Raw genomic sequence first — 23,437 nt, 5'->3', positions numbered from 1 at the left:
ATCTATGCGTGTGGACTATCATGATTTAATATTTTAAGATTTTTTTCCAGAGCCAAAGAATCCTAGCGTGGCTGTCAAAGTAAAAGAAAAGAGGAGGGGGGGACTAGACTACACTAGCGACGTTTTACCATGCTAAACAACATTGCAAAATTAGCTCCGATATGCAATCAGTTTCGTAATATACTACAAATGCTACTGGCTGTACTCAGGGTAGGTGTTGTTCAGAGCTTAGATTTGCAAGCACACGCTCAATACCTCGATGATTAATGCCAAGAGCGGTGAAGGAACACCAGCGTCTTCATAGCCCCCCTTGAAGAATGGTTTCGATGGCTCCGAAAAGACAAAGAGCCTTCCCGGCAGCATTCAAGTTCAGTGTAGCCAAGCATGCGGAAGGAGTAAAGGCGGACCAAGCAGCAGCGAAATAATTTCGCATGGATTAAAAAAAAAAGTGCCCGGATGTGGGCTGCCTCCCTAAAACATCTGAAGCATATCTGAGATGCTTCCCGAGAAAATCTGCGGAAAACCCAAAATGCTATTCAGCCGAAATTCGTCCCTGCAGACTATACTCCTGTTTGTGTACTATCTAAGCAAAAACTTTTTTAAGCTGAAATTTGCCCCAGTGGACTGTGCACTGGGGTGCGGACTATAGTCTGGAAAATATGGTATACTTGACAATGATAGACCAAAGTATAGATTTGAATAAACTGACTGAATAAAGTGGGTTTGAATAAAGAAAAAGTCCACTGTACACTCAAAAAGTAAGGTGCACCATGAAAAGTCAAGCATGCGCTCGCGATTTCCTCTTAGGAAGACCTCCACAAAAGCGGGGGCAAAGCTATTCCTTCTATTTGGCAAAGCAAACGTGTGCGCCATTCATGGTGCCTCACGGCAGCAAGTCTTGTACGTTGTTAAGAATGAAACACAAGAGGCCATTAAGCAACATTTGTTTTATTTTTATTTCAGAAATCTCTTCATACTCATTCTTTGTTCTTGCATACATATATATATATATATTTATACAACAAACAAGATGAGGCCCAGCCCTTTTTAAATAAACATGAATTTGTTCAAATACTCTCCGGTGTGCACACTCTTAGGTCATTCTTCCAGCTTTGTATATATATACATATATGTTACGTGTAAATTCCTCTTTGGCTTTGTGGATTCTATGTTGTAAATGTGTTCTTCCTCGCACAAGACTGGGCGTGTAAATGTGATACGAAGCGTTGTGTATTAAAGCATCTGCTGTGGCCCTGACTTGTGTTTGTACATGTTACGAGACTAGCATTGGCCACACGTGACAACACCAAGCTCACAGTTATGATGTGACAGAGCAATCAAAAGGGCGACTCCACATTGGCACCATTAACAAGAGGACCAATATGAACACCCATGTTACCTCACATACACACCATATAAATAGCGCCATTCTCGCACTCGCAAATAAATAGCGTCACCAGTCAACTGCACGATGACTGACTGTTGTCAACTGCTTAAAAGTGAGACCGCATTTCACTACAACAGGTAAAAACAAATGAAGAAGGGGTTTTGGATGGAGTGCCTCATTAATAAAAAAAAAAAACAGGTCCAAACACCTGGACAGAGGGAAAGACTTGACTGAAACCCTGCCCCTGTGAGGTCGATGCACCTGCAACACTGATGTGCGCTTTTCACGTGAAAAAGTTAATGTACTCAAAACTGGCTAGCTCCGACGTTTTGTGCATAAATACTTTCATTTTTCGCTTTAGGCTTGAAAGCTTTAAAATGGCAGCAAAATGTTTTCTTTGTCACGGTGAGAATCTTGCGAGATTTTTTTTTCCCTTTTCCTCATCTCCCAACTGACGGGTTCTCTTCAAGAAACTGCTTCAGCAGTGTGGGGCGATCCGTCATCACACCAGCGGCTCCCATGGCAAATGCTCGTTCAAAGTCCTCTTTTTCATTAAGCACCCACAGGTAGGTCTGCAACATAGACGTAGTCATCTGTATTCATCACAGCTGTAAGGCAGCAGCTCGTTAGCAAAGCATAAGAAACCAAGTAAGCTGGTAACATTTAGTCACATCTTCAGAAACACATCTCTTCAGTGAAATAACATGAAAGCAAGTTCAATATCATTTCAAGCTTGTGAATTTGCGAGGCCCTATTGTAATTACATGAGGGATAATTACACTTATCTAAAAAATTACACTGCACAATATATATGGGAAAGGTGCCCTCTTTGAAAACCGCGAGGCATTGCACTCTCTACCCACTCCTAGGTACAAAAAGTTTTACTCGACATACATGACTCACAAGGGTAGAAACTTGGGCGAGTCGGTAACTGTGATTCATGGTAAGTGAGGTAGCTCAAAAAGAGACAAGGGACAGAGAAAAACACACAACACAGGCGCTAACTTTCTCTGTCCCTTGTCCCGTTTAGCGCTACCTCACTTACCATGAATACATGACTCCTTCAAAGGCTTGGTATATTACATAGATTAGCGAGATACTCGAATTCAGAAACAAGAAAACTACAGGTAAGGTACATATCTGCAGAAAATGCAATTTTTCAAACCTACAGTGCCAACACATATTCAACTGCACATATCCTGTGTGAGTGCCCTGCTTTGGTGACCGAAAGACGTACGCTGCATTGAGCCTTGGACATCCTCGATCCTCACCCTTTAACGGAGGATAAGATCCTGGGGCTGTGGCCACAGCAATCGACTGCCCTCAAGGCCTACAAGGCACTGTTTAACTTTCAGAGAGTGACTGGCTTGAGGGATCAGTTGTGACTGTTCCCTACCCCTCTTTCCCTTTTCAGTCCCCTCATCCCTCTTGCACAGAACACCCATCTGGTTAACATCCCTGCCTTCCCTCTTCCTCTTTATCTCTCTCTCTCTCTTTCACACCAACTTCAATGTTAGCATTTGTCCACGTGTTTGCTGATGTTTCTGTGTAAAGCTGTCACACGCCATGAAAAAAATCAGACACTTGTTTCTGAACGTAATTAAAGCAAGCCAAACAGCACTACAGTCGATCACTACAGCACCGTACACTACTTATGGGCAACAGGCAAGACTATGTTGATGCCAATTCAAGAATCTCGCATATTATGCAGCAGAAGCCAGGCAACTGTCTGCAACAGACAACGCAAACTCACCGGAATGCCTCGTTTTCGAAGGTGGTCTATCACAAACTTCCTCACAACAAACCTGTCGGAAAAAAAGAGGAAAAACTGCTAATTAAAGAAAAGAAATGTAGACAGTGAAGCTTGAATCAGAATAATAATAGCCTTCACATCAATGAGTACCATTCAGCATTCGCTATCACCATGTTAACAGTAATAACTGAATTGTTATGGGACACACAGTGCACTGTATTTCCACATGTATAACCCATTTCTGCATATAACTGGCATCCCTTAATTTTGACTCTCGCCATAGAAAAAACAAATTATCCTCTCATAAAGCATGCAAACTTACCTGAAGCAAGTGCGACGAGGTGCTTTTATAACGGCATATATAGTGAACATTTGCTTGCCGAGTAAGTTTATTTTGAGAAGCTACATGTGACGTTCATTTCATTCGGTATCACTATCACAGATGTGTTGTGAGGCTTCGTGGCCGCTGTCAAAGATGAAATCTTCCGATTCATCTAGGCTGTTGACAAATGCCAACTTCCTGAAGCTTTCGCGCACCATGTCGTGTCGTGCCTTTCAGTCTTCAAAAATCCATTAAGACAAACAGTGCTATGTCTAGCGTTCTTATGCATACCATTGGTGTGAGAGTATAAAGTACATCAGCCATCCATTTAGCATACAGCCCTTTGCTGGCCACTCGGACTGAAATGCGTCGATGGCAATAAACTTCCTTTCTCCTCTCTCTCCACGAAATTCGCATAAAGCCTGAACCCCAACTTTTTAATCACCTTTGTTTTGTTTTTTTTGCGAGTTATATGTGAGAAAATACAGCAATTACAATTGACTTAACATAAAATCATAAGACTAGCACTGTTTCACTGCTCGTCCTGTACATGTTTGCCATCGCAGTCATGCTGTGTGTCCCATAATAGATCTGAAACAGTTGGTCCATCCACTGCAGCTTCTTTACATGAATATGTAATTATTGAACCAGCTTGTCCAAACCAAATAACAGTTGTTGAAGGGCAAGCACAGCAAAGCAGCCAAAAGAAAACTTGTGGGATCAAAGCACCAACACTAAATTTCTTGCAGCAACACTCCACTCATAGTGCTGTGCATTTTAGTGCAGCTTTGGGAGGGGCATGTGAGCCCATGGGGCAATCATGCTGTTCTAAGTCATCACTGTCAACCCCTTCAAAACACCTCACATCAACAGACAGATGGAGGAATAACACTAAATGAAAATAGGTCAAGCATTACAGCCAGTTCAGGATATCAGCCTCAATAAAGGCTATGCATATGTAAATCCTCTCACTCACTATACTCATCAACATCATCATCTTGACTGCGCTCACTGCAGTGCAAAGGCCTCTCCCATGTCTCTCCAATTAACCCTGTCCTTTGCCAGTTGTGGCCACCGTATCCCCGCAAATTTCTTAATCTCATCCGCCCACCTAACTTTCTGCCGCCCCCTGCTATGCTTGCCTTCTCTTGGAATCCATACCTTAAAGACACGCACATGGAGTTGTGGTTTTAATATTGACCTTACTGAAGTTTGCCTTGTTTTATTTCCAGGGAAGAAAAAGCATGCACGCACACACAAGAAAACAAAATGGAACTCTATCTTTTATAACTTATTTTTTTTATAAATGTTAACCTGCTGCCTAGGCTGGACAAATGATACACACCAGTCAAGCAGCCTGAAGAGGAATAGAGACCTGGGATGTTTCAACTGCTGCACCATTATGGGATTCCTGCAGTAAGCCACACAAAAAAATCACCATTACACATTACACACACAGCCGTTCCTCCCAAATTAACCCTTTGAGGGTCGAATTATTTTGAAGAAAACTTTCCCAGGTGGTCAAATTACTTTATTGCGGATCTTGAATCTACAAAATGTATATAATCGAGAATAAATAGCAAAAAAAAATTAGGAACAGTACTTTGGTGACAGCATCACTCACAACTGGAAAATGTTCAATAGAATAGAATAGCAATGGTGATAAGCAAGCTAAGAGCAGCACCAATAAAGATAGAAATCAACTTTCGTCGCCTCTGCAAAATAGTGCCCACAAAGAGAAAACACGTTTCGCGCGACTCCGTTGCGATCCCGCGGCGGAATCGAAACCGCGTAGGCGCGTTGCCACAGAGGGCGAGAATACCTCGCGAGCAACGGTGATAAGCAAGCTAAGAGCAGCGCCAATAAAGATAGAAATCAACTTGGGCAGCCCCTGCAAGATAGTGCTGACAAAAAGAAAACTCAAATTTCGTGCGACTCCGTTGCGATCACGCGGCGAAATCAAAACTACAAAAGGGGTGTTGCCGCAGTCTGTGCCGCCGCGCTAAAGCTAGACATAAGTTCTGCTTATCTCCGTAAGAAGGCAGCACACAATTCAAACACTTCTAAGTCCTAAGAGGTGGCAGCACCCCCCAGTGAGCACGCATTGTTCTTTTGGCGTAAAATTTCAAACGGAAGATCGAAACCGTACCCGTACGGCAAAGACCTTGCGGGACAGAAAACCGCCGCCGTACATATACGGCAAAAACCTTCAAAGGGTTAAAAAAAATCAGATCATCATTACAGCCACAGTGCTGAGCAAAAAACTGACAAAAATATGCTGATGCCAGTCTTTTTGCTTTTTTTTTTCCACAACTCTCGGCTTCATAAATATTTGGAGCCAAGAGACCATCCAGCTCAGCATCGAGCGCAAGCGAAGGGGTGTTCCGAACGGACCATTTCACGTGCCTGCAATAAGTCCCGGTCACTCAAAATCACCGTAGAGCACCACACACAATAAGCAGGGGTTGTGGGTTCAGCTCCAAATGGCAGCGGTGAATGTGGCTGTCTTTCCTTCTAATAGCTGCAGAATTAAGGATTGCTCAATTAATTGCACTCTCTGACATCATGCTAACAAAACAAAAAAAAAAGAATCTCCTACACTTTCCTTGGTTTAAAAGACCGTCGTCTTCTTTTGTATCTTTTTCCAAGAACAACCATTCCTCCCACTCATGATATTTCTGTACTACACATCGGGACAAAACATATGTGCATCGCAAAAGACAAGACGCAGAGCTACTGTCTGCCTCTTGCTTTACACCTACGCTTTGTTTCCATGCACTACGAAGATACCATAAGGTCAGCTCTCCTCTCCCCACTGTACTTTTGCTGCTGTTTAAGTTGGAAAAGAAGAAAGAATTATTGGCAGAGAATAGGAAGAAAGGAAGCTTGCCTTTTGGCGACTGAAGGCAGCAGAATCTCCAGGCAAGATTGCTTCAGCGGTATGAATGGCAGCAGCCCACTGTATGTCAGCAGGAGGAGGTAGACAACGCACCGTGCCGAAAAGTAGAGCGGCACTCGCGGGTTCTGAAATGCACAAGGCAATGTGCCGCACAAAATGTGTTCACAATGCTGCCTGTCCAGGTAAATGACTGGAACTTAGAGGGTGTTCACACAAAAGAGAGAAAGCACAGCTTTTACATATCACCGATTCTAACAACATTATGAAATCTATGAACAGCAGATCTTATGTGAAATAACCAGAAAGTTTCTTTTCATTACCGCATAAACAACCTAAAGGGGAAGCTGAAATGATTTTTTTTTTTTTTTTAGAATACAAGGTGATTCAAGAATTTGAATGTATGAAGCTTCTAGGTAGAGCACGCGAAGTAGTTTTGTGCTAGCAACTGAAATGGCAACGTAATCTCTGCTACGATGTTCAGGCTTCTCCTCGCTGCATTGGAGAAGTGCAAAAAAACTTGCGATGGAGAAGTGTGGAAAAACTTGTGTTAACGTCATTGTTGAAGAAATTTTAGATATCCGCTGCCTTCGCCCACATGCTTCCATGTGTTGTAAGGCAACGCCAAACAGTGCTTTGTAGGCTCCACGTTCGGTGGCGTTGCTTTTCTAACTCAGGGCAACTATTTTTTTTTACTGGAAACTTAGCACTGCCGTACACAACGTCATCGCTGAGGCCTCTGCCCATCTCTGTGCACTGCAAAGAAGCATAAATGCAGAAGCGGCTTTATTCGGCGATTGCACCACCATTTCAAATGCTAGCATAAAAACTTCTTATGCTTTACCTACAAGTTTCAGACATTCGACCTCGTTAAACTCATCGAATTCTGAAACCTCTTCAGTTGCCCTTCAAAATATAGTACAATTTCCTAAACGATAATGCTTCTCGAATGGCTAATGACTTGGGGAGGAAAAAAAGCACTAGAAAAAAAGCACACAAATGCAGCCAATAAACACTGATGCAGTAGAGGAGCTAGTAACAAAGATAAAAAAAAATGAGAACATGATTGGCAGTTAGCAAAAACATCGCACTGCACTCAACGTGTGGCTTCCCTGAAAAAAATTTTGAAGATGCACATCATTTCCAGCTTAAACAGATGCATATTCTCTAAGCCAACACATGCTATGCGCATCAGTTCTTTACCTAAAAAAAGTTGCACAACCTTTCTGAGTACCAATGTAATCTCTCGACTTGTAACGAGCATTTTATTATGTCGAACAATGCACACATTCTTGCTATCAGCACACTCTACTCTGCATGCACCAGGGCTCTGCATACAATACATTACTGGATGAATGTACGTGTGCTTCATGCAATGCAAGTGTTTCATCTTTGAAAGCAAAATCTGGACTTCCACCCCTCCCTTTATATCACCGCATTGCAAGCCTCACTCTTTATCACAGGTTGTTTGTTCTCCTCTCAATCAAACACTAGTTATCACACCAGCAGCGTGCTTATCTCACGCATCAGTCATCCACTTCAAGTTGCGCACCCGGCATCGCATACTACTATGTTTTCTGCTTCTTTCTTTTTCAAGCAGCTACAGCCTTGGAACGGCCTACCCTATGACAGGAGCAGGGAAGAATGGTGGGCCTGTTGGTAAGGCATGTCAAGGGAGAAAACCAGCCAAAAAAGACGGAAACACAAGAAGAGAACGACACAGGACAACGGCTGGACTAACAACTGAATTTTTCATTGAGTACAGACCGCCAAGTAATCACCACGCATGCGCCAAGGCAACACTCAAACATGATCACTCAAATAATCAAATTCTTTTGCCGTTAATGCTATCGATGGTGAGCTGACGCAAGCATCACCAAGTTTGGCAATCTGGAAGGCCTCAAAGATTTCACGAGCCTTCCGTGTTTTTCCGCAGCCCAGGATGGTGACATCTGCGAAACGTGGGGAACATTTTCCGGGACATCTACTTCAATGCAGAGCAAGATTACCATCTTCACCAGCGCCGACTTTTGTTCTGTGCTTGCGCAACCTCTCGTTCACACAGTCCCCTGTCTGACCTATATAAAATTTTCCACAGGTCAGCGGAATCTTGTAGATCACTTCGGTCCGGCACTTTGTGTACATAGTTCTATGTTTGGTCGTGCAACGCTTCTTATTTCCGCCAGGCATAATTCGTGCGCAAAGACCTGAAAGCTTAACTGGCGCAGAAAACACCAAATTGACCCCCTGGCGCTCGGCGACTTTCTTAACATTGTGCGCCACTTTGTGCAAATAAGGCATGACTTGCACTTTTTTCCTTTTGTCAGGTGCATCATTGTTTCCCTTCTTGGCCATGCCATTCATCTCCTTTAATACGGATTCAGCGACCGCTCTCAACATTTCTCCTGGGAAGCCTGCATCAGATAGACGTTGGGCTTGCGTAGTGACACTGGTTGACACGGTGTGGCAGCAACTTTTTTTCACGGCGTTATGGAAACAAGCCTTGGCAATACCTCGCTTGACTAGTTTAGAGTACACAAAGTGCCGGACCGAAGTGATCTACAAGATTCCGCTGACCTGTGGAAAATTTTATATAGGTCAGACAGGGGACTGTGTGAACGAGAGGTTGCGCAAGCACAGAACAAAAGTCGGCGCTGGTGAAGATGGTAATCTTGCTCTGCATTGCAATAGATGTCCCGGAAAATGTTCCCCACGTTTCGCAGATGTCACCATCCTGGGCTGCGGAAAAACACGGAAGGCTCGTGAAATCTTTGAGGCCTTCCAGATTGCCAAACTTGATGATGCTTGCGTCAGCTCACCATCGATAGCATTAACGGCAAAAGAATTTGATTATTTGAGTGATCATGTTTGAGTGTTGCCTTGGCGCATGCGTGGTGATTACTTGGCGGTCTGTACTCAATGAAAAATTCAGTTGTTAGTCCGGCCGTTGTCCTGTGTCGTTCTCTTCTTGTGTTTCCGTCTTTTTTGGCTGGTTTTCTCCCTTGACATACCCTATGACACTGTCGCCATCACTTCATAATCTGCTTTTAAAGATTGTGTAACTGATCATCTTCAATGCTAAATAATCATCGCTGTTTGTTTTCCTATACTCAACTGTAATCCCACCCCTTATGTAACACCCTCTTGATGGGGGCCTTTAAGGAATGAAACTGAACCGAATTGAACAGACAATACTTAGTGGACAGGCAGGCATCTGGCCGACTTCTGACTCTGGAGAGTACAGTTACATCTCTGTTGAAAATATGCTGAACATTAAGCTCCAGTATCAAGGCGTTTAGTGCTGCAACAAGAGGCCAATTCCAAGCACAGAACTGAGCATTTCAGAGCGAGCAGTTTCAGCATGAGAGTGTGCTGAGGCCACGCATTGCCTGTGGGCAGAGCTTCTCCCAAGCCCTAGCAGATCACTTAAAATCATCTTAACTGCCCATTTAACCCCTTGACCGTTTTGGACGAGCTGCGCTCGTCCCTGCCAAGCTGTCCCCAAACTGTTTTGGACGACTGTAGCTCGTCCTCGCTGAATAGGTTCTTCCCTTCAGCGTTTTGGACGATCAGCGCTCGTGTGTGGCTTAGATGGCATTTTGGTCGACAGATGGCAGCACTGACCTGTTTATTTCGTTTTCTTCTACCGCATAAACGTTTTTTTTTGTATGGCAACCTGGGTTTTAAAAATGGTACCCAGCGGAGGCGACGCGTGTATTCCTGGCCCGTCTTCGCGGAAAAGATGCTTTTCTTCGTCGTCATCTTCTTCAGACGATGGTGACTTAGACACCGAAGTGTACATTGTTTCAGGGAGCGAGGACAACAGTGATGACGTTATGCTGAGCAGTTTTTCCGATGAAGAAGAGGACAGCTCAGAAGCGAACTTTGCGGGCGCGCGTCAGTAGATGAAGATCAACGCCAGTAGCATTCCAACGCGACCCCCTCAGTTTCCTTTTCTGGCAGTTCCTGGTAAGACATTCACTGTAAGCTAGCCTGATGATGGTCATTCTTTAATTTTTATCGCTCATTACCAGCTGCAAGTTGGTTTTCTGTATTGTGAGGAATAATAAACTTCAATATGCTAATTTGACTTTGTGTTTGCTCCAAATATTTTTCAAAGATCGAATGCATGCTTTTTATTGCAATAATAATCGAAATCAGGAATAAAAAAAATAAGCAGTTTTGTTATGAAATTCATTGATATAAAAAAACGGTGAAGGGGTTAAACCACCATTACATGAGTCCTAGCTAAAATTTCGACCCGTTTGCAGGGCCAATGCACACATTTCGGAAGGTTCCCAAGCAGCAGATACTGTCCAAGATGAAAATGTTAAAAACCTCATTCCTGACAGGCAATATGAGTTCAAAATGTGTAGCAGCTCACCAGCTTGTAGCACTTTGTAGCAACACTGTGGTGGAAGCTTCCCCACACTGTGATGTCCTCCCTGTTGAACTCTTTGATGAGCTCATGCACCTGAAGAAGGGTAGCGAGGTTACGACATTGGGCAACCATTTCCGCCTAGTAAACACTATAAACTGGACAACACCGTTACAGAGATCATTAGCATCTCACCGATTTGAACTGTTGGTAATGACACCTGATTGGCCTAGGATTCCTGTTTTAGAAATCTGGCTTTCAATGCAAACCTTAACGGGGGGGACCCTGCTCTTAGAAAAAAAAAAATCTTTATTGATAAGTTACAGTTATGCAATCTTCAGGAAACCTGTATTTCTGTGTGCTAATTTCATGTAAAGCAAGTCCTTGTGCACTTATGCAATACGTTATGCAAGTCTTTTGGAGAGAGCATTTAAGAAAGTTTGCTGCAGGGAACTTGCTGAAATGCATGCCATTGGTTTGTCTTGACATCAAGGAATGCAATAAGGGTAAAATTATCATCTGCCTATCGTAGAAGTTGAGTTATGAGGCTTTGAAGTTGCCACTTCAGAAATGAGAAGAAAAGTTTGTATCCTCGTTTCTAGAGTACCAATTTAAAAACCCCATAACTCAAGTTCTGTGATGGGCAGGATGATAATTTTGCCCTTATTGCACTCCTTGATGTCCTGAAAAAGTAATGCCAGGCATTTAAACAAGTTTATAGCAGCAACATTTCTGAAATGCCTTCTCCAAAAACTTACATAACAGATTGCATAAGTGCACAAGGATTTGTTTTACATGAAATATTTAGAATCAGCACACAAAAATACATGCTCCTTGAAGAATGCATAACTGCAACTCACTTAACAAAAACTTTTTTTTAAACAGCAGGGTCTTCCCTTAGGTACTTGAAACTTTGTGCACACTAATTTACTCCCAATGGAAACCGTCAAGGCACCTATTACTACTGCGATGAGAAGCAAAAGTAACTTGTTCCTGAGGTTAACTGAAACAGCTGCACCAGAGTCTTGTACAAATAAGCAGAAATAGAAGAAAAAACTAGAATAGTCACACAAAATCTCCATGTGAGCGCTACTAGAGCACCACATTTTCCTGCACTGAATAATTTTCCCTGCAGTTGAGCTCACTTATCAGTTGCATATGGTAAAGTTTGTTGATATGCCTCCAGTTCAAAAGATTTCCTGGTTCATTCATATGCTTAACATTGTGAGTAAAAGGAACTGTCCCATAGTGGTGCTGCAAAGACAAACATAAAATTATCGACATAGTTATCTTATCTTCTCAGAGTTCCACTGTATTTCTCCCAGTCAAAAGTTCAGGACTAACACAGTTTTCTAGCAAATGTGCTCATAATTTCACACAATTTTCATCACAATGGCACAATCAGCATTGAAAAGAGAAGGTGCTAACATACAAGCGAGCATGGCCTGAGGGGACGCAACATGAAGGCTATGAGCACAGTGGCACTCAGCTGCCACAGCACCTTCTCTGCCATGCACAGGTGCAAGGGGGTGAAGCATCCCCCTCTCCTACAAAAATCTTAGATCACACAGCTTCCACCCTAGCCGTCACATCAGCGGTAACTCAGGACGTTCTATGTCAGCCGCTTAAAAACGTGGGTGGCGCTGGTGAACACTCCCAAGGTTAGGTTATTTGTAAACATAAATACCCCCGAAAGCACAAGGTTTGACAGCCGTCGCCGTAGCTCAGCGGTAGAGCACCGGACGCGTAATTCGGAGGTCGTGGGTTCGGATCCCACCGGCGGCATGTGGTTGTTTTTTCTTCTGCTTTTCTAATCAATTAGCTTTAAGGGATAACATATTCAGTAATATAAATTGATCAACACCACAACATAAATAAAATTAAAAATCCCCTGTGTCCCTTGGTTTCTGTGGCTGTTGGCTTCTCTCATATTTATAACGAGCCCCTCATTCCCCTTTCCTCGTCTGCTTAATTGCTTAACGAGGGCCTCGGTTCTGGCAGCCTTGATGCCTTAGGAAGCATAAGGGGGTTCTCACACAGCTTCCACCCTCGCCGTTCGATGACGTTCTACGTCACATCAGCGGTAATTCAGGACGTGCTACGTCCGCCGCTTAAGAACGTGGGTGGCGCTGGTGAACACTCCCAAGGTTAGGTTATTTGTAAACATAAATACCCCCGAAAGCAGAAGGTTTGACAGCCGTCGCCGTAGCTCAGCGGTAGAGCACCGGACGCGTAATTCGGAGGTCGTGGGTTTGGATCCCACCGGCGGCATGTGGTTGTTTTTTCTTCTGCTTTTCTAATCAATTAGCTTTAAGGGATAACATATTCAGTAATATAAATTGATCAACACCACAACATAAATAAATAAAATTAAAAATCCCCTGTGTCCCTTGGTTTCTGTGGCTGTTGGCTTCTCTCAAAAGAGATACTGGTTATTTCCGCTATTGCTGTAATCAGACTAGGTGCATTGGAAAGTTTGTTTGGCAATATGAACAATGCAAATGTGGCAAAGAGTTTTCAAGTACAATAAAATGTGGTCTTCAGACCTTGCGCCAACAAATGCTGACTGACATTTTCAGCAAGTTTGGTTTTGGTTTTATGGGGTTTAACGTCCCAAAGCGACTAAGGCTATGAGAGACGCCGTAGTGGAGGGCTCCGGAAATTTCGACCACCTGGGGTTCTTTAACGTGCACTGACATCGCACAGTACACGGGCCTCTAGAATTTCTCCTCCAAAGAAATTCCAGCCGCCGCGGCCGGGATCGAACCCGCGTCCTTTGGGTCAGCAGCCGAGCACCATAGCCACTGAGCCACCGCGGCGGCATTTTTTCAGCAAGTGAAAATGTTAACACCTCTGTACTTTCTTCCTGAGGCACATTTCTTAAAACTTTGGTTTCTTAAGCTTTGTATTATACATTCAGATAATGATCTTTCTTTTCTTCTCTCTTTCCTTAAAAGCATAACAATGGGGTTCTACTTCATAACTAATAGCAATAACCATGTACTGCTTCGGGTGCCCAGAGCTGTCAAGTGTTGCGGCAAAGCTGCTCACCTTCTGCACAAGCTTGTCATTGTTAGTTTTGATATCAATGTTGACAGGCACACTAGGGAAGAGCGTGAAAATGTCACTGAGCAGCGGAATCTTGCGATCCTCACACACTGGACCCGGTGCACCTGAAAGAGAAAACATCCGCAGCGTTACACTCTAAAGTCTGGGCTATGACCACTTGACCATTCTTTTAAGCATCAAATTTGTCTCTTCTCATTCTGCACGCAGAGAATGGATCAGCGAGACTACCTTTTACAAATAGATTCCATCAGGGCACATCCACCCCAAGATTTAAATCCTCAGCTTTGGCAACAATATTGTGTGTGAAAACTGAATCATATCCCAAGTTCTGTGAAAATTTCACACTGGTTAGCCCAGCAGCTTTCAAAAGGCGCCAAGGAATCTCTGTGTCCTGGCTCTCGTTCCTTCGAAGAACTTGTTGTTGGGCTAGTTGGTAGTTATTCATCATAACTACCAAAGAGTACCAAACTGGCAAAGAGTAATGTGACAAAAGCCAGAGAACTGATAGAAGCATTCCATATCGAAAAGAGGGGCAACTTGTGCGTCAGCGAAACATCGATAAACCTGTATAAGGCTGAAAAAGCGTTTTTTGATCGCTGCTTATCTTCACGAAGCTGAATGTCTTCCTTGCGCATGCGCCGACAGTGACATATATGTACGTGTCTTTCTGCACATTAAATCAGTTGTGAGTGGCGCTCTGTCTCGTCTTTCTTTCTTCTCCTGTGTGTGTGCTCGTTCCTTCATGCCTGACATACATGCAAAAGAGAGCCCGGGAATAAAAAAAAAAAACCCTCAAGAAATACATAAATTCAATTAACGATGAATAGCTCTGGGGTGAAACAGTCGGCCATGAGCAATTACAGTATAATTAAACTAAAGTTAAGAGTGCCTAAAGGAAACTAGGCAGTTTAAGCATGCATGGATTTAGGCCTCGAGGAACTCTAAAGGTACTGCAGGGAACTCAACGGTTTTGCGGAACCAGTTTGAGAACCCCTGGGTTAGACCAATGGTCCATTTTCCCACTAGCATAGCATGTAGCTCACACTGCAGCTTTGGTGCGCTAACATCTCCTCACTCGCTCTTACTAACTAACTCATTCAAGGCTTACTGCAAAGGTGAGTCCTACAGTACACCACCTGCTCAAGCTGACAACACTGGGTCAACAGCTAGTAATTAAGGCAAGAAAAAAAAAATGCAACTTAATAAAATTATGCCTGGCCCAGTATAATAGAACAAATCAAAATCAAATCAAATGTTTATTAGTACATAGAAACTTGTTAGACAAGTGAAAATACAATTACATTTATATCCTATTTAATATTTTCCTGCTTTTTGTCCAACATTCTGTCTTCGGCATAGGTTCAAACCTTTGCAGTCTAGCGTGGCTTCAATAAGGGTGATCACAAAGAACAAAAGAAAAGAAAAGAAAAATGGAATGGAATGGAATCTGAAAGGAATCATTATATTACACTGGAAAAGTACTTATTGAAGAATTTCTCCGAGCAGCTTTGTATCAAGGTGGACACACACTTTTCTAGCAGCATGATACTAACTAGAGTGCCCTAGAGATAATCTTGAAAAGAAGGCCAAAGCATCTGAACATGACATCCGGACAGGATGTTCTGCAGCACATCCTGTTTTCGACACATTTTTCAACGTTTCCGTGCACCTCGTTTCTTTTTAACCGTGGCAATAACACCAGTCAGTACAGTGACCCAGAATACTTCCATATTTTTTTTTTCAACACCTCAAGAAGAAAAGTTGCAATTTAACAAATAGCATATTATCAGTAATACAAGTAGAAGTAATACCATATGTATCATGTATCACACTATACAGAACTAACACAAAAACATACCATTGCAGAAATCGACATGTAAGCTTGGCTTCAAAAGTGGCAACTCCTGGAAAGAGAGCAGAGTACAAGAGCTCGTTTGAAACATCAGTAATTTTAATGCTAGCCGCTAAAAGTGAGAAAGTAACACAACATAGGGACGACTACTACTTTGCAAGGTGTGTGAGTAAAAATCGGAAAAAAAATGGCAAAAAGAATGCAAAAGGCATTTAATTTCACTTGACATGGCATTGCTAAGAGCTCAAATCAATGATAGCTGTGGTGAAACAGACTGCAGCCCTTTCAGACACATATTGTGTTCTATCGAGAAAAATCAGAAAATTTCTGTGTGTATATCTAAAACTCTCTATTCCACAAAAGCAACGCGAATGGTACAAAAACTATAGGAATTCATGTACGCTGCACATATCAGAGAAGAAAGAAGTGACAGCATCAAGTCGCACTTCCTAGGCATCCAAAGAACTTTGCAACAGCCATCTTTATTTTTTGAAGAACGATTCTTTTTTCTAGACACGGAGTGGCTCTGCTATTCCGTCCAGCCGAGATTTAAAATGTAGCCAGCATCACTGACCTCGTTAAAACAGCACTTGACGCTTTGAGGAAAAAAAGTTTAAATACCACATGCACAACCACAGATGGCATGTTAAAAAGGGGTGCACCTGGGACATGTTTGCACAGAGTTAGCAGCCTGTAAAATAAAAATGAAACAGCTCAGTTGATTACCAATTTCACTACTTCTGAAATTAACGAGTAGAACTCTTCACAATAGGACACTTAATAGACAGGTATAGGCGCTAACCCTTGCATACAAAATGTAAAATGAATGACTCTGCTGTGTTCAGCATAAGCCACATAAGCAGCACGTACGCTCCTGCCACATCAGTAGCACACGACTGTGCTATTTCAGACACAACAACAAATAGAAAATTAAATGTCTAGAACGCTTTGCTAGTGCAGTTGAAATGACTATAGAAAACAAACTTACATTTTTTATATTATGCATGCTCTGTTTAAACACGTGGCAGGTTCTTCTATCCCATGCTAACTCTTTTTTGAAGTCAGAGCAAGTCACAGGTACAAGAACGTATGCTAGAGAATATACTGCATCAAGCGTCTTGCACCTAATATTAAGTCACGTCATAACGAAGTACTAATTTTTATTGTCAGTTACAAAGACTACCATAAGGATGCACTATAGCATTCACATGAAATCAACCACGCATGTTGTAATGTACGATGCCAGTGCGCATTAAAGAATCCCAGGTGGTCGAAATTTCCTGAGCCCTTCACTACAGCGTCCCTCATAGCCTGATTCGTTTTGGGATGCTAAATCCCCATAAACCATGTTATTCTGGAACGTTTCAAACTTGACAGCAAACCAGTACAGTTGAATCTCGTTAAATAGCATTCATTAAATTCGATGATCCATAACTTAAATTCGAACTTCTTGTTTATTCAAACTGGCGCTTTGTTCTCATCAACATCAAGTGTCAATTATTAGAAATGCCAACCATAATATGAACTCTGCATTATTTGAGAAAAATTTTTCGTCCCCTTCAAGTTCTAGATAAGACCAGCTGACTCCACAATAACAAACTAGCAAGCCAAGAACTCCAAAACAACGCATTCTCAACAGTGGAAAATCGCGCTTCGGTGAACAAATCGAACAGGTTGCTCACGTCATAGTTGAGCTCAGATATGCTTTTGTCCACGCCGGCGCACCGCAGCAGACCTGAGTCATGGCAAACGACCACTTTTCCATCCTTTGTCAGTTGTACGTCCAGCTCGATGAGCTCTGTGCCAACCTTCAGGGCACTGTCGAGAGAATCCGAATTAAAACACGCCTAGCTGACAAATTAACAGGGAACTCGCATTCGAGTTATACTCACTGCTTGAAAGCTGAGATTGTGTTCTCCAAATTTTCCGCCGATCCTACACAAAGGGGGTATCTCGTTAAAGGCAACGAAAATGCATTTCGTACTGTGCATATGCTACAATCTACATAAAACGATACCCCGGAGTCGAATCACAACGAAAGCGAACTCACCGCCGCGATGACTGATATGTCGACAGGGGAATTTCAGCTGCTTTCTTCGATGCAATAGGTGCGGGTATTTGAACAGTATCACCGACGTTACTATGTAGCCGCCCAGGAGCGTCACTGCTAACATATCTGCGGAGAAAGACGCCGCAAAGAACTCGCACATAATCGTTCCGGTTACTTCGATCGCGCGAGGGCAGTTATTCTGCTTCCCGACCTTCGGACAGCTCTACAGTGTACTTGCGCTGCTAATAAAAAGGCTCAACGAAGGCAACCGCTATCTATAGCGCCATGATCTAATCTCTGCATATCGCACATATCGAGCGTCACTGGAGCGATATTAGAGAATGAATTACAAGAGATGATTTACCAGACATGTTAGCAGAGTACCTGGACTTGCTCAGGGGCAGCAGTCCAGCAGCAGCGTCGAAAAAATTAGGCAGGTACGAAGACATCACCAGGCGGGGGAACTGTTTACGTCGGCGAGTTGAATCAGCTGGTTTGACAGTCCAGTCATCGGCGTTCCGGGTGCGCACGGCGTCTTCTGCCAGGCCCGATGGGCGAAATCTGTTTTCACGGGGATTTCTGCAGCGTAACGCAATTCATGCGGCGCCGCCGCATGGATGGTATGTGAGGGAGAAAGCAGCGAGCACACGCAATTTCTATGGAGCGAATGGGAGTACGCGGAGCGTAATAAACAAGACGTCGAACGGACGATGCGAATCTGGCTTCACGCTTCGCATCCTGCGGCTTTACCTTGGCTTCACCGCACGGCTTGACGTTTGTGTTGACGCGTTGCAATCATTATGCAACTACCCTCGCTGCGCATTAATATTAATAAACAGTTCTTCAAGTCTTTGAGAATATTCTGATATTGATCATCTAAAACTTCACAAACAAATATTTCTGTTTATTTACCTGGATTTCGAAGAACAGCCAGTGGCAATGTTATGAGAGGGCGCCACGAGCGCGAAAAAAAAGTTTGGAAGATGGTCGGCCGATAATCAGATGGGCGCAGTGTAAATAGACCACGCTTCTGTTACGTGCGGGGCACGTTGTTGTCGCTGGACAGTTAAGCGAAATGCGGGAGGACCGTCGCATTAGTATTCGCGTTTAACTATATTCAATTTGCTCGCTGTCAAAATGGTTCCGCTGTGGAAAAAGGCGACGTCCCCGACCATAGAGGAAGCGGCGCGGGACATAGTTATCAAACGCACGCTAACCAAACAACTCGCTAGCTGTGTGCGCGACTTGCAGCAGGAACTTGTCAACGCGGAGCCCGTTGTCACGGGCGGCGAAGCGGTCTCCCGAGTATGCTTCTGTCTGGAGGCCATCTTCATCCATGGTCTGAAGGACAACATCGTCAAGAAAATGTCGAGCGTGTTCAGCAACAGTGGTTCCGACAGGTCGCCGACGCCGGACTTCTGGCCCGTGGCAATGGTTTACTCGCACAAGGACGTCTTAGCCCAAATCGGCGGCCTCAACCAGATCAGCACAGACATCGGCCGGTGTAGAGCTTGGCTGCGCCTCGCCCTCAACGAATCTCTGCTGGTCAGCTACTTCGAGGCCATGCTCCAAGACCGCAAGACGCTGCGCTGTTACTACCGCCAGACTGCGTACATGGCCGACCGCGAACAGCCGGACATCGTGAAGCAGTTCCTCGAGGGCCTCTCGGGCTTCTCCTTCAGGCTTCCCGTCAACTGCAGCGTACTCAACTGCTGGAACGCCATGCCGTTGCAGTTGGCCGGTCTGCTTAAGTCGGCCGAGAGGATGGAGCCCGTCATGCCTGCCTTGGACGTCGAGGACTTCTTCCAGCACGAGGCGGCGGGCCAGTCCCGGCGTATGCGCAGCAAGTTGTCGGTCAGCTCGAGCCGAATGTCGTCTTCCGTCGCCATCCAAGCGGGCGAGCCTCCGCCGTCGGAGTCTCGGCAGGCGCACAGCGTCGGCTGTGGCAGTGACAGCGGCGTTGATGTGACGACGAACGCCGCGTCGCTGCCTGGCGAGCCTTGCGCTGCGTCGTCTTTGGTGACCGAGGCGAACCCCGACGCGCCGCCGGAACAGACCCAAGTGATCGAGATCAAGTCGTCCCCGAAGGACCACCAGCAACAGGATCAGCAGGGCGTCGCGGCGTCGGCTGGCAGCAGCATCAGCGCGGCACAAGTGCGCGAACTACTGCGGACACTGAACCTGGACGCGAACGAAGGCAGCGCGGCGTTGGCGGACGTCTCGGGGTCGCCGGCGTCGGTGCCGGACTTTGACTTGCTGGACAAGTTTCCTGCGCACGAGTCGAGGAGGTCCTTCGGAAACGTGCTGGACCCGACGCAGGGCTGGTCGTCGCCCTTCGAAGACGAGTACGAGGACGTCGGTGCTGCTGCGGCCGCCGATAAGTCGGACGGCTCGGACGACTCGCTGGAGCAGCAGAGCTATGATTCCCTGGTGCTGAGCTACACCCAGAACATTACGCAGCAAGTGAGTGGAACGCCGGAGATGAGAGACCTTATTACGTCGGCCATCAGGACATGCTCGGATAGTCAGGTGAGGAATCGCTTATTTCTAAACTCATGCGCGCCTGTTAGGGCAGTGGAGTGCGGCAAGCAGATACCGCCTGTTGGACTCGCCATAAACAAAATGCCAGTCTACTTTGAGGCTGTTACTCAAAAATGTGGTTTGACTTATGTTTAATGGGTTGCTTGATGAGTATTGGGCATGACGCTTTGTGCCAAGAGGTTAATCGAATTCGTTGCACACTTGAACGATAGCGGAAACAAAAGACTGCGTGTTCCAGTTCCCGTAAACCATTTGCATTTCACTTTGGCCTCGTGGAACGTTTTGTAAACTTCAGGAAACTTCGAAATAATGAGCCTTTTGGATAATTAACCATTTAACCAGCATGCCCAACCAGATTGTCTTGCCATGTTGGCACGTTTTGCAGCAGTGATTTTTGACACACCCGTACTGGCTTCATAACCGTGTACAGTTTACCATTGCACTAGCTGTAGCTTCATCTGTAACTTTTGTTTTATCATTATGCTTTTGATGTGCAGGCAGGACCAAGCCGTGCCAGGTCTGAAGACCAGCGTTCAAGTGCTGACTCCCTAGACGACCTTGCAGACTTTGAGGTGGTTCCAACCGAGAAGGCCCCAGATGTTCGTACGAGTGAGCTTCTTGCACTGATGGGTTTCATTCAGCAGGAAAAAGGCCTTGACCAACAAGCCTACGCTTGTAGAGGCTGCCACTGTCCCATTGGCATGATTTACGGGGCAAACTCAGTGTGCTCTTACGATGGCTACTCCTACTGCCCAGACTGCAGCGGCAATGAGTCTCACGTGATCCCTGCACGCATAATTCACAATTGGGACTTCCGCAAGCACCCCGTCTGCCGCGAAGCCAAGAACCTGCTGAAAAAATACGAAGACGAGCCTCTACTCGACTTGAGGGTGCTGAATCCTTCGCTGTACGATGCTGTTCCTGAGCTGGCAGCGACGCAGGTGCTTCGCTCGCAGCTAGGATTCCTGCGGCCTTACCTTCAAACTTGCTCAGAGGCAGCGTCGAGCGCCCTGCGAAAGCTCATCTGGCCCAGAGAGCACCTTTACGAGCATATTCACCTGTACTCTACCTTTGACCTGCTCCAGGTGCCGTCGGGTGCCTTGCAGAGAACTCTGGAGAAAGCCATCAAGTTTGCCCGCAGCCATGTGCTAGGGTGCGACCTGTGTGCGGCCAAGGGCTTCATCTGTGAAATCTGTCGGGACCCTGCCGTCATCTACGCCTTCGATACAGATGCGACCTTCCATTGCAGCGCATGCTTCGCAGTGTACCATCGTTCCTGCATCGAAGACGGCGGCCGGGTCTGTCCTAAGTGTGAGCGAAGGCGTCAGCGGAAGGAGCAGGGGACTGTGGTTTGCTCCGACATGACAGGCGAATGTGTCACTACCTCTTGAGTTGCTCCTGCTGGAGTCATTTGAACAGAAGTGGCTGGGGCATTTTCTTCTTACGCCGTGTGATAGTCCGCTTAGGCTGCAGCCACACAGAGCTTTTAGCACAATGTTTTTTAAGGCAGTTTTGACAAGGAGAGAAAGCCATTGATTTAGGCAGCAGCGGTCGTGAGCATACTGCTGGGCTATCATTGGGGCTCTCCAATTGCCATTAAAAAATTTTTAACATCAATTTTTATAGTGCACTGGTGCCTACATGCATGAATGCATGTGTCCAATAAGTGTGAAATCTCATAATATATTTTCATGACATGAATACCTGTTGTCTCGGTGTGTGTGATGAATTGATGATGTTGACATTTAAGGAGATGCTAAACAATTATTTTAATTCCTTGTGCAATGTGTAGAGTACATGTAGAACAAACATGCAACAAAATTTGCTTCTTTGAATGTAATTTTTGTGCCATACACAGAAACTTGTTTGTTTTTTGACATCTACTTTGTGCTTAACCTGTATAGTGACAATGTTTGTTTTGCACAGCTCTATTTTGACATGCTTTGTGAAATTTTATTCCAAGGCAGCTTTTTTTTCATTGTCCTTATTTCCACTTAAACTTTTCCACTGAAGCATGTAACCAGCCTTTGTGCGTTCATCCTACTGTTTATCGTATGTTTTCATTCTGTCATGTGGTACAGATCTGTGGACCTTACGTACACTGTTGGCTTGCCCTCGATAAGGCTTTGTGCCCATGGAGGCAGTAGGGGCTTATCTGGTGTGATAGCTTTCTCTGGAGCGTTCTGCTTGTTTATAGGGCATGTAGGCTGTTCTGAGTTGATAAGGCAGATGCCTTGTCAACCGCCAAATGCGCACATACCCACTCCGGCCTTTGGAACATGCGCGTCATGCACCGGGCATTGTTCCTCTATGTTGAGACCTTGAAACTGTAGATTTTGTACTTGATTGTACGTAGCATTTGAATTGGTTAGTTGAATGACTGGGATTCGTTAGCAGCCAGTTACATTTTAAAGCAAGATATGGGCAGTTTAGGGGACAGAGCTGGCTACAAGTGTCATATCTGTTAGGAGCATGTTCTTGTTAGCACCAACTTTAATTTGTTTTCCGTTCACATGGCTTCTTTGGCTTCATATACTCTGTATACCCCCTGCAAGCAAGCATGGTGTCTTTAATAGTGCTTTCTATGCATTTTTATATATAAGCTTATCAACTTCCATTCACTTTGTCGAAAACAAATGTTGCAGCACGGTGTGGTGAAACTTGACGACAGCCGAAGAGATGGCCAGTATTGAAAGCCCAAGCCACATGCCAATGTGGCCTTCAACATAGGTAATGAGGCCTGGAATCTAGTCAGAGGTAAAAAGAGACAAAAACAAGAGCCCCAGATTAGACTTGACACTGCTAACATGTACCCCTGTTTGCTGTTTTTCTTTTGTGTCTAGATAGGTTGCCTTGTACATCCGTATTAGGATGGAACTTTCATGGCTATAATACATGTACTTCATTGCTTCTGTGTAATTACAGATTATGTGATTGCTCTTACTATTCCAGTATAACGAAGTTAGTAGGAAAGTTGAGAAAATAGGATCCTGCTCTGCTATGAAAGCTGACTTTTATACTTATCTTTTTGTGTATGAAAGCGTTGCAGTGGCTTGTGTCTTGAGAGGTTTTAGACAACACTGTTTAAATGCCTGTTACTTTTAGTATGAAAAACGAGCAGTGTTCTTGTAAGAGCAGCTTTTATAATGTGCCACAGCTGGTTTGATTAAATGTTGCTGACATAGCCAA

General features: G+C 44.6%; 3 protein-coding genes across 3 annotated transcripts in view; 1 reads left to right on the top strand and 2 right to left on the bottom strand.

The window, feature by feature from the left end:
* Window positions 1–932: 932 nt before the first annotated feature.
* LOC149363585 (lysophospholipase D GDPD1-like) lies at window positions 933–19,869 on the bottom strand. Its single transcript, XM_089573571.1, has 11 exons — window positions 18,072–19,869; window positions 17,708–17,833; window positions 17,550–17,592; window positions 17,340–17,475; window positions 15,664–15,709; window positions 13,788–13,909; window positions 10,743–10,832; window positions 6,353–6,486; window positions 4,808–4,873; window positions 3,141–3,192; window positions 933–1,959 (listed from the first exon to the last, which is right to left on the bottom strand). The coding sequence occupies exons 1-11, from the start codon at window positions 18,154–18,156 to the stop codon at window positions 1,828–1,830; spliced, it is 1,032 nt and encodes a 343-aa protein (XP_089429697.1). The 5' UTR covers window positions 18,157–19,869; the 3' UTR covers window positions 933–1,827.
* On the top strand, window positions 18,672–23,437 carry Plekhm1 (Pleckstrin homology and RUN domain containing M1). Its single transcript, XM_089573570.1, has 2 exons — window positions 18,672–20,236; window positions 20,746–23,437. Exons 1-2 carry the CDS (start codon window positions 18,845–18,847, stop codon window positions 21,637–21,639), a joined length of 2,286 nt encoding a protein of 761 aa, XP_089429696.1. The 5' UTR covers window positions 18,672–18,844; the 3' UTR covers window positions 21,640–23,437.
* LOC149363580 (uncharacterized) overlaps window positions 21,988–23,437 on the bottom strand; it is a 40,876-nt gene continuing 39,426 nt past the window's right edge. Inside the window, exon 23 of the mRNA XM_089568572.1 lies at window positions 21,988–22,995. Within this exon, the coding sequence (XP_089424698.1) occupies window positions 22,867–22,995 (129 nt within the window). The 3' untranslated portion in view covers window positions 21,988–22,866. The remainder of the gene's footprint in view (window positions 22,996–23,437) is intronic.

This window comes from Amblyomma mixtum, chromosome 2 (genome assembly GCF_055824585.1).
Source record: "Amblyomma mixtum isolate Tamu chromosome 2, ASM5582458v1, whole genome shotgun sequence".
In the NCBI taxonomy this organism is placed as follows: Eukaryota; Metazoa; Arthropoda; class Arachnida; order Ixodida; family Ixodidae; genus Amblyomma; species Amblyomma mixtum.
The sequence above is the reverse complement of the archived record's forward strand: the minus strand, read 5'-3'. Positions and strand labels throughout refer to the sequence as shown.